This window comes from Carcharhinus amblyrhynchos, chromosome 23, assembly GCF_965287045.1.
Source record: "Carcharhinus amblyrhynchos chromosome 23, sCarAmb.v2.hapA, whole genome shotgun sequence".
In the NCBI taxonomy this organism is placed as follows: Eukaryota; Metazoa; Chordata; class Chondrichthyes; order Carcharhiniformes; family Carcharhinidae; genus Carcharhinus; species Carcharhinus amblyrhynchos.
This window is the reverse complement of record NC_137346.1, coordinates 24,574,493-24,590,949: the sequence shown is the minus strand read 5'-3', so window position 1 is coordinate 24,590,949 and position 16,457 is coordinate 24,574,493. Positions and strand designations below refer to the sequence as shown.

Genomic DNA, 16,457 nt, shown 5'->3' with positions numbered 1-16,457 from the left:
GCATGAATCACTAGTGTTCTCCACAAATGGAGACCAGTCGTGATGGCTACGCCAGAAGCTCAGTGGCCAGCGAAGCCCCCCCAGGTTGGTTGGGGAATTGGTTAAGCAGTGCCCTGGCATTGGCCACTGGTACCTAGTACCTGGCAGTGTGAAAGACTCCCTAAGGGGGTGGGGCCTTAGGCAACCCCATAGCAGAGTTATATATTTCCTGGTTGATTTGTCAGATGAGGGTTTGTTAATTATTTTGTGTCTATAGTGATTTCAGAATTCCATGGCTGCCAAGATTTTTTTTGTCTGATGCACTTACAATGATTCTTCCCTCTCGGAAGCTTGCCTTCCCTTCAATAGTTCTGTTAAAAAGTACTTACAATGTTGGATGGCCCTTATGGCTAGGCACCCTTCCAGGGAAACTGAGGCACCCTAAGGCAGAGCATCTTTAATATTAGATACTGATCCAACATGTAACCTGATTGCTGCAGCTCCAGCAAGCATCTGGGATCTATTTATGAAGTTCATTAAAAAAAGTGAAATTGGGCGCCTCGTCATATCAGTGACTTTACTTAAAAGGTATTTCATTGGTTGAAAAGCACCTTGGGACACCCTGAGGACATACTATGTATAAATGCATATTTATTCTTTCTCTGCTTTGATATTTGACCATTACCCTGGAGATTTGGATCACTTGGGAAGGGCAAGGTAAGGGTCAGCATGTCAGATAAGGACAGCGACACCCTTGTCAGCAGGCTTGATGTCAAAGTCAGGTTGGATTTGAGAGAATGCATTGCAGCGATTCAGAAGGAGTCAGTTTGGAGTGGGTGAGAGGGGCAGAGAAATGAAGGTGGCTGAGTTTGCTCTGACAGTTTGCAATGAATAGATTAAGGGGGGGTTCCAGGTTGTGTAAGTATTTGTCACTGTTGCCATCAGTGGTAGTATTTTTGTCGAAATTCTTTTTTAACATCACAACTTAATTTAATATTTTGATCCCTCTTTTAAGTCCAAAACTATTATTGTTATGGAGAATTACATTTGACATTCATGTTTGTGCTAGGTTTCAAATAAAACTTTGCTTTGTTGAGGAACTCCTCCAATGATTCACTGAGTTTATCCAATGTGTTGGTGCTGTTAGTCAACAATAATGTCTGAGGTTCAGTGCTGCTAGCTGACCTCAGACAGATTAGTTCTTTAGCCCCTACACAGTGTTTGCTTGAGTCTCATCTTCTTGGTATGAAAATTCAAGTTACGTAATGAAGATGTTTACATTGTGCAGTGGATTATTCTAAATCATTTAGAATTTGAACTTGTGTCCAGTTACTCCCATTATGAAAACTATGCACTGGAATTTATAACAGACATCCATTGTATGTGCTTGATTGTGTAATAATGGCACTCTATTGTACACAGTGAAATAAATAACCTTGTCATGAGTCTTGCAAAAGTCTAACATGTGGTATCACTCACATGATCAATCTGATGTATCCTGTAAAGATCACGAGGAGAGCTATTCCATAATTACATTGATTTTGTCTTCAGATGCAGTAACGTTAGTGACAATTAGTAGTATTTCCATGCACAAGTCTCTAGTGTATTGAAATCAGGGCTCACAGATTGTCTCCTTATGCAGTTCATCCTTTTTATCAGTGCCTCCAAAATGTGGAACTCCTGTTCTCAGTCTTTCCTTTCTCCTACAATCGCTAACATTTGACTTTACCGTCTCTTCACCACTACTTGATTTACTGTCATCTCAGTTCCTGTCCTACTCTTTCCTTCTCAATGATGTTTTTCACTATAAGGCTTAGCCTAAAGTTTGCCTTCCCTACAATAATTCTGTTACAAATTACCTACAATGTTGGATGAGCCAGAAGGATTGGCACCTCCAGCTTCTACGATCTAAGATGGCCAAAAGAAACTGCAGCAATGCTTGGTGCCTCCTACTTGACTGTGATATTTTTCCAAGAACTTCTCTAAGATTTTGATTTTCACTGTTTACTTCATGTAAACCCTTACGTCTTGCTATATTGAGACAACACAAGCCTTCCAAATGTGTATGAATAATGTTTGTGAAATATGTGTGAAATGTGCAGACTTTTCCCCAAAGATTTAAAAATATTTTCCAAGGAAAATTCTTGCCCTGCAATAACAATGGTACATGAACCAAGTCTTTCACTGTTGACCTCACAATGTTAGTTGTGGTTGCTTGATTATTTACGAAAGATACATTGGTGATAGGCATTGTTTCATTGAAGACTGAGATCACATATAAAGAGAGTTCATTGGGACACTGAATTAGTAGTTGGGAGGCAGAGATCGCTAATGCTGCATCCTGTGAATAGGCCAAATAACAAAGAAAATATCTGTCTTATAGCATACTTCGCTATCTGGCTTGGATCCATTTAACACAATAGTTTGAATGTTGGAAAGTAAAGAAAGGCTTGCATTTATATTGCATCTTTCCCAAGTCCCAAAATGTATTCCAGCCTGAATTGTAGCTTTATGTAAACACTTTATATTGCTGTCGTTGTTCTTTTTCAGTCAAAGTTGTCAGCACAAGGTTTTTCTTAAATTTTTAAATTATGTTATTCCACGTCGCCGCTGCCTAAAAGAAAAGTTTTTTTCTACATAGTGGACTGGCAGAACATTCGGGCAAACCACAGCCTTTTCTTGTTTTCATAAAATGATGCATGTAATTTTAATTTTTATTTGACTGAGATTTGCTGGCAAGTACTGAAGAAGTTGTGGACTTTGTGTCTTCAAAAAATGAGCAGGTGCGTCCCTGCTCCCTGCAAGGCATTACAAGGAAATATCCGTGGTGGGAGATGAGACAATGAGACATTTATGATCCAATCTGTGGCCCACTCTTTCTTGGAGCAGGACAACACCCTGGAGACACAGGATTGTTGAGTTAGCCTTGTCGCCTTTGAGTTCCACAAACAAATGTCTCTCGAAGAACAGAATCGTAAGCAAGAACTGCTCTTTCACTTTTTTTAATTCTCCCTAACTCCACACTGTTTTGGAAGGGGAGTGAAACGAGAATTGAGTTACCATTACTAAAGTTTCAAATCTTAATGAAATGACATTGCACAGGCAACCGGATAGCACAGTGGCCTGAAATACACTTTGGTCTTTTAGAAATATGGTGGCTTGAGTTACAATTTTTGCATTGTTCCAATTCTTGCATATCCCTGATTTTAATTGCTCCACCTCAGCTTTTTGGTCTTCAACTCTGGAGTTCCTTTCCTAAACCTTTCCCTGACATTTTTTTTTCAATTGGGGTCCTCCTTATAACAAGGAGCGTCATATCAACCTCTGGCTCTTCTGTCCTGGTATCTTGTCCTGCAGCTCCAGGTCAAATTTTTATTGATAATGGCTGGAAAATTTCAGCCATTTGACAGCCCCAGTTACTGCAGGTTTCCTGGTGGCGAGGAGTGCAGTCAATGGGAAACCCCATCGACAGTGGGGCCAGTAAAGCATTTTTTAAAAATTGAAATAATTGCATTATGATGGAATGAGACTCTAAAATTTTAAAGTAGTGTTTTTCAGAGCCAGAGAGGCTATTTGATGGTAATTAGTCTTATTGTGCCATTAAATATTTACTTGCACTTGAATGCATCAGCCTTTACTTTTTCTGGCATGGTTAGTGAGTAAGTACAGCAACTTCATGCTCGTGAATTCATTTCAATGTGAGTTTCTTGCTGAGAAACCAGTGTAGTGAAGTTTCTGAGGAGCAGGGCTAATCGGACATCAACCTCTGGATTTCCATGTTTAATTGCACGTAAATGGACTCCAGAAGTTGTCTGATATGCTGAAGAATTACAGTGAGCACTGATATCCTCTCCGTTACAGTGAATGAAAAATCTGGATCATTGATGGTCTCGCTTTTCAGAACTTCTATAGGAACAGTTTGTGCAGTTACATATCTGTAGTTTTTGAAAAGAAAATACTATAAAGGTCAGTGTAGAAGTTGAATTTTGAAGCCCCCTTCCAAAAATAGGAATACAATTGATTATAAAATTGAACCACCAGCATGGGTGTGGGTCCTCATCATTTTGGCGTGTCATCAGCATCTGACAGAGTGGGCATGTATTAAACTCACGCACAATGTTGCAACACTACCTGTGTCACCTGCTTGACCCCTTGCACCCCATCATAAGCTAGTAAGGAAAGTATGCATCAGTGGGGTAAAAAATTGAGGCTGACCACTAATGTAAGTGTGGCATGACATGACTGAAAATAGGACTGACTTGTACACCATGACTTTTGGGGCTGAAAAATGGGGTCATCTTATACTCTGGGTCAAATTGTACACCACAGTTTTTGATAAGAACTCGTATGAGTCCAGCAAGGGAGCACTGAAGCTTGCTGCAGAGCAGTGCTAATAAGTAATTGGTTGCAATTTGAGTCACACACACATCATTGTGAAGCTTTACAGCAAAATATTGGAAAAATGTAGAAATGAAAGTGATTGGAGCTAATGGTGAGTCTCATGCATGTTAGGTCACAAATATGCATTGCAGTAAAACTTTATTTGCATTGCTTGGTCCTGCTTATTTTTTTGTCAGGGGTGTGATGGAATACTCTCTACTTATCTGGTTGTGTGCAACAACACTCAAGAAGCTTGACACCATCCACAACAAAGCAAACCGCTTGATTGGAACCCGAACATTCACTCCCTGCACCACTGACATAGAATTGCAGCAATGTGTACCATCTACAAGATGCACTGCAGGAACTCAGCCATGTTCCTTAAGCAGCACCTTCCAAACCCATGATCACTATCATCGAGGAGGACAATGACAATAAACACATGGGAACACCACTACCTGGAAGTTCACCTCCAAGGCACCCACCATTCTGGCTCAGAAATATTTGCTGTTCCCTCACTAGTGCTGGGTCAAAATTCTGGAACTCCGCCTCCCTATTAGCACTGTGGGTGAACCTAACACTAGATAGGTTGCAGTGACTCAAAAGGCAGCTCATCACCAACTTCTCAAGGGCAGTTAGAGATGGACAATAAATGCTGGTCGTGCCAGCGACACTCATCCCATGAACAAATAATAAAAAGGTTCTTGGGGGATCCATTTGGGTTACATTGTACATCGCAGGTTTCAAAGCCTCACTCCTTTTTTTCATTCTTTCACGGGATGTAGACATTGCTGTCCTTCTGCTGTCTCTGAAATCTCAAGTTTGGAAGATGCTGTTAAAGGAGCAGCAGCAATCTGTCTCCAGTCTGAATTCCTGATGTTTTCAAGTATATCATTATCTTTTCCAAGAACAATACTGAAATTTGGCAGAGGCTTCTATTCCAAAATTAAATTATAATTTAAATTATAGTAACCGTAAAATATATATATTAGTATATTTTGTAAGCTTTGCAGAGCCGTGTTTGTACAATCTGATGATATCATATAGACGCTATTAAATACTGTTAGTAGGAAAAACTGTCAATCAAAAATATTGGAAGGTTCACATAGGAGAGGGGAAACAAATGGAAAATATTTGGATTTTAGACCAAATATATTTTTTGTAATTGTTCATGGTACGTGTGTTCAGTTTCTTTATTCAGACTATTGTATCTGTGGCACAGTCATTGTCTGCTGACCTCAGCCTAGTTAACAATCAAGAGTGGGACATTCTATGATCAATAATCATGGACGTGGTGTGACTACTGGTCCCCAGCAGATACGTGCACTGAGCCTCATATCAGATTTGTTTCTGAATGTTCAGTTTGAAAAGATATTTTCAGTCGTTACACCATGCATTACATCACCAAAAGAATAATGGAATATATAGGGTTTGATTGTTGAGGCTAGCTTCTAGATTCTGAAGGGAATGGCTCCAGTAAAAAGAAAACCACAAAGGAAAGAATGGATGTTGAACTACAAGATGTCATTATTTCTGTTTTTCTCTTTCCAATTCAATTATTTTGAGGGTAAAATCTTCATTTATGAAAAGTCAGTGGCAATTTCCAAAGACCTATGCTTGCTTACCTTAATATTTGCTGATACAAATATATATATATGCCCCAAGCCTTCCTGAGTGTAAATCAGCCCCTTAGCACCCCCTGTTCAATGTTGCATGACACATGCAGCCCTTGGTTGAATCTTCCTCAGGTTAGAAAGCCTGCTGGTGTGAAACACTGGGCTGGATTTTTGCTGATTCGACATGACTCAGGGACCCTTTAAAAGTAGCAGATGGGTCCCGATTCTGGGATTCCCAACCCCAATCCTGGGCTATCTAATTTTTGGAGGGCCTTTAAGAATGTGGGCCAGTTCCTGTCAAAAGCCCGCACCTGGCACTCCCAACCTGGCCTGCTCCTACTCTGCAATTTTCATAGTCAGGCTGAGTTTTTAAAAAGTCACAGTTCATCGCCCTTCAGCAGTTGTAATGCCTAGTTTATGTAAGGGTACCTTTATAATAAGTAGGTTGGAAAGATCCTCCTCATACCTAATGCCCAGCTCTGCCCTTTCACTTGCACTCTATGGCCCCTCATGCCCCAAATGCCATCCTGGGGCAACACCTATGCCCCAGGAAAATCATTGCTTGATTGACAGCTCAAGCTCTGACCTCTGTTGTCAGTTTCACAATATGTACTTTCACAAGGTTGGGTAGTTGCAAAAGTTTGTGGTTTTTGTTATTGATACACTCAAGAGGGTGGATGATTGGCAGCTTTATTGCCTTCTACCGAAATTTTTTTTGAAATGTTAGGAAACTATGAAAAAATTACTCATTGAAACCTTTTTACATAACTTACTGACTCTACGGGTTCTATGTAGTAAATGGGTGTAGAAATGCCACTGGATATCATTGGAGGTTTGAGGACTATAGGGGTTGAATGGAAGGGCAGAGTTTGGCATGGGATGTATAAGGGGCCAAATGGAGGTGGGTGGCATGGTTGGAGTAGGGGAAGTATTTGGAGTGTGAGGGCTGGAGGACCTTTGAGACTTTATTTTGACAGGTACAAAGTCTCATTTTAACCACGGTGGGCATTTTAAGCAACCTGCTCCCACACTTCGCAGCCCCTGTGGATGCTTCCAAACGTTTTCCCGGATTGACTGGACTACTCCAGTCTGCCTCTACCTCTGGCAATGGAGATGCCAACATTGCCGGCACTTCCTTTTGAAGCAGGTGGGCTGAGCCGGTAATTTTCCCAACTCCCACCACAAGGATGAAAATTCAGGCCACTGTCTGTCTTCACTGCTTAAGCAGAGCATCTGCAACAAAGTTTAAAAACTGCACGTACAAGCTCACTAAACGAGTTGATTTGTTCTTAGGTCAATGTCTTTTGTGTCCGCATAAGCTCAGAAACTAGTTTCAAAGGGTCTGCGCATTCGTTATTTCCAAAACATGTGGAAGGAAATGACTGAAACATTGGGTAGGTTTCTTTATAGTCACCTGTTTTGACTTGTCTGTCTTTCTGATATTCACCTTGCCCAGGTGACCAACTGCTTCTGGGTGTGGAACCAGACACACCCTTGCTCAGCACCAATTTTCCCTCTACCTTAATCTAGGATGATGTGGAGATGCCGGTATTGGGCTGGGATAGGCACAGTAAGAAGTCTCACAACACCAGGTTAAAGTCCAACACGTATATTTGGTAGCACGAGCTTTCGGAGCATTGCCCTTCAGGTGAACTGGAATGAATGAAATCAAACTCATTCACATGCTAGAAAGCTGGTGAAGCAATTACATTATGGTGGGCATGATTATTTTTTAAATTTACTTTGCACGCTTTTTAAAAGAGAAAACTCTGCAATAATGCGGATCAGCTGCTTAGTGCCATGATTCAGTCATTACTTTCTTATTAATAATGTGACAGTTGTGAAGCCAGCAGTATGATGCCGCAGTGCTGCGCGGTTGGTTAAAATGACTGGTGTACTAGTTTTACTTATCAAGCATAGCATATTGTTTGTGCAAACAAACATTTAAGTGGCATTGAACATCTGCTGCAAGGACAGGCTGTGGACTGTTCAGGGGTTAAAGGCTAATCCACAGCAAATACCCTGAGATCCAATGTAATATTGTAATTAATTGACTATAGCAGTACTATTGCTACACAATTACCATTCAACAGCTGAGCCTGTTAGACAAGCAAGAATCTTTTGAGCATATGGGTGACTAGACGGCACACAAGAGAATAAATATGATGCAAATTGCATTGAAAAAGATAAAGAGCTCAAATTGAAAACATTAATGGAAACCTGAAAGAGAAAAGTTGTTTAAAATTTTCCGCTGAAGATTAGTCTGGCTGCTTTGGAAGTTGACACTGTGCCTTTCTGGCATTTATTAATTGATTGCTAGCACTTTTGGTCTTATTTGTATCTCCACAAGTTGTATTATTAATCAGCTAACATAAGGAAAGCCAAAAGCCCGTTCAGCCCATCATAAGAAATCAGAGCAGGAGCAGGCCATTTGGCCTCCCGAGCCTGCTCCACCATTCAAAGGATTGTGACTGACCTTTTTGTATTTATTCATGGGATGCGGACGTCGCCGGCTGAGCCAGCATTTATTGCCCATTCCTAATTGCCCTTGATAACACCATGAGTTCTTATTTTATGTAGTAAACTTTTATGTGACACCTTATCAAATGTCTTTTGGATGCTCAAAATAGTCTGGCACCTCTTTATCCATTCCACTTGTTACCTCCTGAAAAAACGCTAAAGAATTTGCCAAAAACAATTTGCCTCCCCTGGTCCCATCAAACTTGTACTCTCCCAATGTAACATTTGGAACAACATCAGTGAGTTTGACTACTAACTTGCCTGATCGATTGTTTCAAGAATTCCTTCTTAATTTCTGCTTTAAATCTCTAGTTTAGATTTCTATTTTACATTAATCCAGTTTGCTCTAACACTCCTGTATTCACGGCTTAACTCAAGTCCCTCATCTATAATATATTTTTAGAAAATGTATGCATCTCACGACTTACCTTTTAACCATCTCTATAGATTGGAAAATTGATGTTTACTTAATCTTTCTGATGAGTAAGACACTAAGGAAATAATGCGTAAGTGGCCAAGTGAGTGGTGAGCAAACCTATTGGCTTGAATAAGGCAAAGGCAAAATACCATGAATGCTGGAATATGAAACAAAAACAGAAAATGCTGGAAAATCTCAGCAGTCTGACAGCATCTGTGGAGAGAGAACCAAGCTAACATTTCTATCCTGGACAACTCTTTGTCAGAGTTGGAGACAAATAAAATAGGGCGAATTTTACACTGAGGGCGAGGGGGAAGACTGTAACTGATGACATAGAGAAAAAAAACAAACGGAATGTAAGTAGTGATAATAAAGCTAATAGTATCCAATAAGAGATTGGAATGTGTAATTGATCATTGATTTGAATGTTCTGTACCCTTGGACTTTCTGTAGTTTTCCTGAATTCTGACGTCCATGTTTCATGAAATACTAAACTGTTGTTTATTTCCTTAGGTAATCACCTGCTTTGGAATTGCGGTAAGCCTCTGCAGCTACATTGGGTTCGCCGTTGTGGCCTTGCTAGTCGAAATCAACTCAATCTTCCTCCACCTGCGGCAAATTCTTCTGATGGCCAATATGCGCAAAACCACTTGCTTCCGTGTCAACAGTATCATCAATCTCGGAACCTACATCGTCTTCCGCATCAGCACGCTGGCCTGGATGACACGCTGGCTGGTCCTAAATCGTGACAATGTCCCCCTAGTAACCTATAGTATCGGCAGTGTGGGGATGGCCATCATGACTCTGATGAATATTGTGCTTTTTTACCGTCTACTAAGAAGTGACTTTCTGAAATCTAGCAAAGAAATGAAGAAAGAAAAGTAACATTGCAGTGCAATCCTGGTGCTTGGATTTTTTAATGACGAGCAGACGGGAGACCTTTAGTTCCTTCTAACGTAACTGGTCCCATTCGATTAATATGGAATTCTCGATAGCTTGATGGGCTTAAATGTTTGCGTATTTTGGAAATCTGTCCCTAATATTATGAATGACAGCTTTTTTTATCTAATGATGTTGTGGACTATATGAAAAACTGAAAGACAATTTCTGCAATTTTTTTTCTAAACACTTAATGCTACAGAAATTTTTGTAATTTTACACTACCTCACTTCAAACTATATTGGGCAACTGTTTGCTATCAAGCAAGAGTGGGATGCATAAGGTTGTCGGGGGTAGGCAAGAATGTGGAGTTGAAGTCACAAGCAGATCAGCCGTGACCTTATCGAGTGGAGGAGCAGGCTCGAGGGCCAAGTGCCTACTTCTGCTCCTAATTTGAGTGTTAGTATGCATCAGGCAGTGTTACAGTGATGCTCACAAAACACATCCCAAGGGGATTCATTCTAAATAGTTTCATGTTGGATTTGTTTGATGCTGAAAAATCAATTTGATAAATTATAAATTCTGAAGCCTCCAAATGTCGGCGGCTCAGCTAGACTATAAAATGTGTTGAATTAAACACAGTCATGTTAAATAATAAAGTACTGGGGAGTCAGAGTGCAGCCCGTCAGAGGTGATCTGGAAATAATGAAATGTTTGAACACTGTAGCGAGGTGTAGTACTCATTTTCTAAATGTCTTCATTTTATATAAACATTTGATTGAGAGTTAACATGTTATATAAAGCGATGGCATATTTTAAATAACCAAACAGGCATTCTATGGTACTGTCAGTTCAGAATGGGGCAGATACAAGATGTATAGAAAAATAGAATTTTACCTTGAATATTCATAACTTCAAAAGCTGTGATGTATTTATGATATAGCAATATACACAACTAAACTGTTTGAAATAATGTTAATAACCAGATAACACTTCTTTTTGGGCTGGTTTTATAATATGATTTGTTCAGTTGTTTTAAAACTTTTATGCAGTATTCAGGCTCAAAGAGATTTCAGTATATAGAGAATAATTTTTAATTTTACAGAAAATATTGTCAGTTTGTCTTTTAAAAAAAAATTCCTGTTGTACTAAGTATTCCTATTTCAGTGCTAAAATTCTGTGATCACTTTTTGAACAATATTTTCCGGTATTTTGACTAACTTTCAATGTGTAGAACGTAATCAAAAATGTTGGCCGGAATTTTTCGGCTGCTCACACCGTTGGGATCTTCTGGTCCCACCAATGGCACACCCTCACCACAAGTTTCCTAGCAGCGTGGGTTGCAATGAATGGGAAATCTCATTGGCAGCAGCAGGACCAGAAGATCCCACCAACAGCAAATAGCACTCCTCCTCCTGCCTTGAAAAAGTTACTGTGGGGAGGCCAGAAAATTCCTCCTACCCCCCACCCAGCCCCCATTAAGTGTGTATCATCTATTTTAGGGAACTTGTCAATTAATTTTGAAAATATTTATTATGACACTGGACAAGCTCTCCCGGTCAGACTGATCAGACTATGCGTATCTCCTGAGTGTGGCCATGTGTGCTTGTTAACATTGAATTTGACCATAATGTCATTGAATTTTCAGAGATTTTTTTTCCTAATATAACAAGTGTGAAAACCTCGTCAAGATCCACCGCTCTTCTACTTCAGGATTCCTGTTTATTGATTAAAAAATGTTGCAGAAAGTGTTCTGTCTGAGTGATGAAAGATTGCTTTCTGTAGTTTGGTTATCTAAACTCTGAGTCTAAATCAAAAGAATTGAAATCTGTTCCATCTTGTGGCAATGTGGAACTAATGCACATTTCAGGCTGAAATTAAAGTGGGAGAGGGAGAATGTTTGTAAGGTATAAGGGATCCTCTGTATGGTTGCACTGAGTACATAGAAACTACCATACAGAAACAAGCTGTTTGACTCAGCCAGTTCGTATTCATGTCTATCTTCCACACACACAGTAGTTTTAATCCCATCTACTTTTTTTGTTCCCAGATCCTATATTCCCTTATCTTTTAACCACCTATCTAACCTATTCTTAAAAGTTAATATGTGGTAACATATTACAGGGATGGGGTGGGGGTAGGGTGTGTGTGTGTGTGTGTGTGTGAACTCCCACCCCCCTCCAAAAGCAAAGTTAGCATGTAGATGGCATGCTCCATGCCAGCTGTCTTGCAGCCATAACGAATTGTGGGTGGCAGATGTCAAGACTGCAAACAGGCCTAAGAAGAAGGAGGCCCATGGAGCCTTGATCCAAGTAGGCCCAGGGTCTTGGGCAGGGAGGTTGGTAGGTGGGTTGGGAGTGGTGTCTTTTATAGAACTGGAGAAGTGAAGGGGAAAACTTTTTTAAAGAGGCTGTCTTGGTTCACAAAGGGCACTGCCCCAGATATTGTACCCGTTTCCTTCCCAGCCTTTTAAAAGTTTTTAATGTTAACAGCCTGCCCACTCACACCGGACTGTCCACACCAACTATGTTATGACATGGGCAGAGTATTAACATGATCAATTGGCTTGTTAATGAGTTCGACTGACCCTTGATGATTTATTTAAGTATGGTGATCTCCATCCAGCCACACCCAGTCTACTATATTATGGGGCTGAGTTCAGGGGTGGATAGGCTGATAGTACAGTTGGCACCTGCACTAATTTACGTGCTGTTATTGCCTCAATATTCCTCCTTTACTGTTGAACTTAGCTATGTGTTTAAACTTAGTGTTGAAATTAGCTATGAGGAGAGATTGAATACACTGGGATTGTTCTCCCTGGAAAGATGGGGGCTGAGGGGTGACCTGATAGAAGTTTATAAAATTACAAGAGTTATAGATAGGGTGAACAGTTGGAAGCTTTTTCCCAGGGCAGAAATGACAATCACAAGGGGGCATAAGTTCAAGATAAGGCTGGGCAAGGTTCAGTGGAGATGTGCAAGGGAAGCTTTTTACACAGACGATGGTGGGGGCATGTAATACATTGCCAAGTGAGGTGGTCAAGGCAATTACGTGATCCACATTTAAGACTTATCTTGATAGACATGTGAACAAATGGGGAACAGAGGGACATAAGCAGCTGGTCTAGATAGATGAACATGATTGGCGCAGGCTTGGGGGGCCAGGGCGCCTGTTCCTGTGCTGTACTGTTCTTTGTTCTTTGAACAGTCTGCAACATTTTTGTACAAATTCCAGTGGCATCCTTATAGAGATACTGTAGACAACAAGTAATTGTATCTCAGCCTTAGGCATCCATTGCAAGAACTCATTCCTGGGGACTGATGTACAGAAACAAGCTCCCAAACCCTTCAAGCAATTTTCTTTTAGCAAAGATGTTAAAAATAAAGAGCTTGTATCATTCTGAATCAGAATATGTAATGCATATGTTTTATTATCTGTTTTTGAGGTCAAGGAGTAAAATATATTCATTTGATCAAGTACCTAGAATGCAATTAAACAAAGACAAGGATATCAAAATCACAAAATAAATTCCATCTTTATTGATATAAAAATTCCATTTGCAATTGAGTTAACTGTTTAAATGCTACTTTTAAAACAAAGGCAACCATCATAAAACCTTGGTATTTGGTGAATTTCAGTGCAGATAAATCATGATAAACTGATAATACGGAATTGTCTCCAGCCCCACCTTTCTTAATCCATTTCCAAAGCTTTTAGTGGTTAAGCATTTTATAAACCTTTGCATTAATGGTTCGACGGTATATGAATTGTCTTCTTGTGGGATTAAATTCTTAGGCAGTGAAATATTACAGTTTAAACAGGAAATAATGCAAATGCAATGACCAGTATATTTCCTATTATACTACTAATGGGGTTTGGGGCTGGGAAATACTACCTTTAATGGCACAATATTTTATTACTGTAAGTAAATTTGGGAGCTATGATGATATTCTGTAGTGTGGCTAATTAACCTGCTGTAAATACGTGAATTTAGATCAGTAGACCAACACCAAATGAAAGGCCTTAGGCTAAAGCTTCAAAAAGAGTGTCCAATTCCAGGACTGACATGTTGCAGAACACTGATAACAAAAAGAAGGCTGAGCCTAGGAGTCCAGGTTGGGAGATGAAGAGCAAGTGGTGAAGGAGAGAAGTTGAAACTGGTAAACTGATTTGATTTGATTTGATTTTTGATTTGATTTATTATTGTCACGTATTAACATAGTGAAAAGTATTGTTACTTGCGCGCTGTAAAGACAAAGCATACCATTCGTAGAGAAGGAGACAAGAAAGTGCAGAATGTAGTGTTAAAGTCACAGCTAGGCTGTAGAGAAAAAATTTAATGTGAGGGAGGTCCATTCAAAAGTCTGACAGCAGCAGGGAAGAAGCTGTTCTTGAGTTGGTTGGTACATGACATCAGACTTTTGTATTTTTTTCCTAAAGGAAGAAGGTGGAAGGGAGAATGTCCAGGATGCGCGGGGTCCTTAATTATGCTGGCTGCTTTGCCAAGGCAGCGGGAAGTGTAGACAGAGTCAATGGACGGGGGGCTGGTTTGCGTGATGGATTGGGCTACATTCATGACCTTTTATAGTTCCTTGTGGTCTTGGGCAGAAAGAATGCTTTCTATATGCGTACGTAAAAGTTGGTGAGTGTTGAAAGTGATATGCCAAATTTCTTCATCTTCTGAGAGAGTCGAGTTGGTGGGCTTTGTTAACTATAGTGTCAGCATGGGGGTTGTTGTTGACCTGGACACCTAAAAACTTGAAGCTCTCGACCCTTTCTACTTCATCCTCTTTGATGTAGACAGGGGCATGTTCTCCTTCACACTTCCTGAAATCGATGAAAATCTCCTTGATTTTGTTAACATTGAGGGAGAGCCTCAATGTTGCCACACCAGTTGATCAGATTCTCTATTTCATTCCTGTACTGTCTCGTCATTGTTTCAGATCTGACCCACCATGGTGGTGTCACCAGCAAACTTGAAAATCTGGTTGGAAGGGAATTTGGCCACAGTCATCGGTGTATAAGGAGTATAGTAGGGGGCTGAGAACACAGCCTTGTGGGGCACCAGTGTTGAGGTTGATAATGGAGGGGATGTTGTTGCCTATCCTTACTGATTGTGGTCTGTGAGTTAGCAAGTTCAGGTTGCAAAGGGAGATGCCAAGGCCAAAGGAGATGAGTTTTGTGGGAATAGTAGTGTTGAAGGCTGAGCTATGGCCAATAAATAGGAGTATGACATAGGTTTCTTTGTTATCTAGGTGTTCCATGGTTGAGTGCAGGGCCAGGGAGATGGTGTCTGCTATGGACCTGTTGTGGCAGTAGACAAACTGTAGTGGATCCAGGTAGTCCAGAAGGCTGAAATTGATTCATGCTGTGACTAGCCTTTCGAAGCACTTCATAATGATGGATGTCAGAGCTGCCAGCCAATAGTCATTAAGGCACGCTGCTTGGTTTTTCTTAGGGTACCAGCTTGCTGGTCATCTTCTTGAAGCAGATGGGGACCTCAGATTGTTGTATTGGTATGAGGCAAGGAGTTATACAAAGATGGCTGGGCATTCAAATCAAGAACTAGGTAGAGTGGAATTTTTAGAGAGATGTAGACTGTGAAGAAGCAGAAGTTGTTGACAGACGCCTGACTATTTGATAGCAGCTATCCAAATTGTCTGACACTGGCGACCAGAAAGCAGCCATACATTTTGGAAGTGCAAGGAAGGAAGGATCCTAACAGTGGGATGCCAGGAACTAACACTAGGAAAGCAGAGAACCCATGGGGTATAGGTCTGTTGGTGTTGGAGAGGGGTGAAGGGAGATAATTGTGGTTGGAGGTTACACACTGACACAGTGGAGGCTACAGTGCATTCCAGAAATGAACCCAAACAAATGGTCAGAGAGATTGGGGAGAGTGGCTATCAGATTCGATCTATAATACTAAAAATTTTCAAATTGATCAATTCTATGAGAGTATCGGGTCAATTGGGATGGCAATACAGACTGAATGAGCTAATCAGACAATTAACTACAGGCCTAAACTAGCTTTTAATACTAAATACGGGTTAATAATTTTCTATTTCTAAATAGGACATAAGAACTTGGAACTTAAAAATTTCCAACCAGAAGTATAAATTATAAAATAAAACAATGTTATAGCTCAGGTCAGTAACCCCAAAATGTTTTGTGAAGTCCCCTGCGTTTTGCGTTTTGAATTTGGCTAGGATGAGCATCAGGTGTTTTGCTTCAGGTATGATTCAAAGGGAGTTTTTAATCAAACAAAGTTTATTTAAGAATACAGTTAACATGAATAGAAAGAAAATTAGCAACAACTTACCAATTACAAACAAGAAATAAAAACCATGGTATTGTATATACCTGAACAGCTAAATACCATTCCAACCAAACAAATCCCAGAAATGAAACCCTTGCCATAAAGTTAGCTCAGACAATACAAATGTTCATATGATGTTTGAACTTAGTCCTTTTGTTGGATGCTGCAGTTCTCTTGATCTACATACATACAAGCTTGTAGTGAGAACAGCTTTCCAACACTCCAGGAAGAGAGAGGGGGGGAGAGAGAGAGAGAGACTCGGTACTGGCTAGCAAACCACCAACAGCACAATTTTTACTCCAGAAAGGCAAGAAACCTTGTTTACTGCTGGTCAGCAGAATTTACA

At 40.3% G+C, this 16,457-nt stretch overlaps 1 protein-coding gene across 1 annotated transcript in view; it reads left to right on the top strand.

The window, feature by feature from the left end:
* The window catches only part of tlcd2 (TLC domain containing 2), a 68,590-nt gene extending 53,639 nt beyond the window's left edge, over positions 1-14,951 (top strand). The window contains exon 4 of the mRNA XM_080210681.1: positions 9,427-14,951. Within this exon, the coding sequence (XP_080066807.1) occupies positions 9,427-9,798 (372 nt within the window). The 3' untranslated portion in view covers positions 9,799-14,951. The remainder of the gene's footprint in view (positions 1-9,426) is intronic.
* The last annotated feature ends 1,506 nt before the right edge of the window (positions 14,952-16,457 follow it).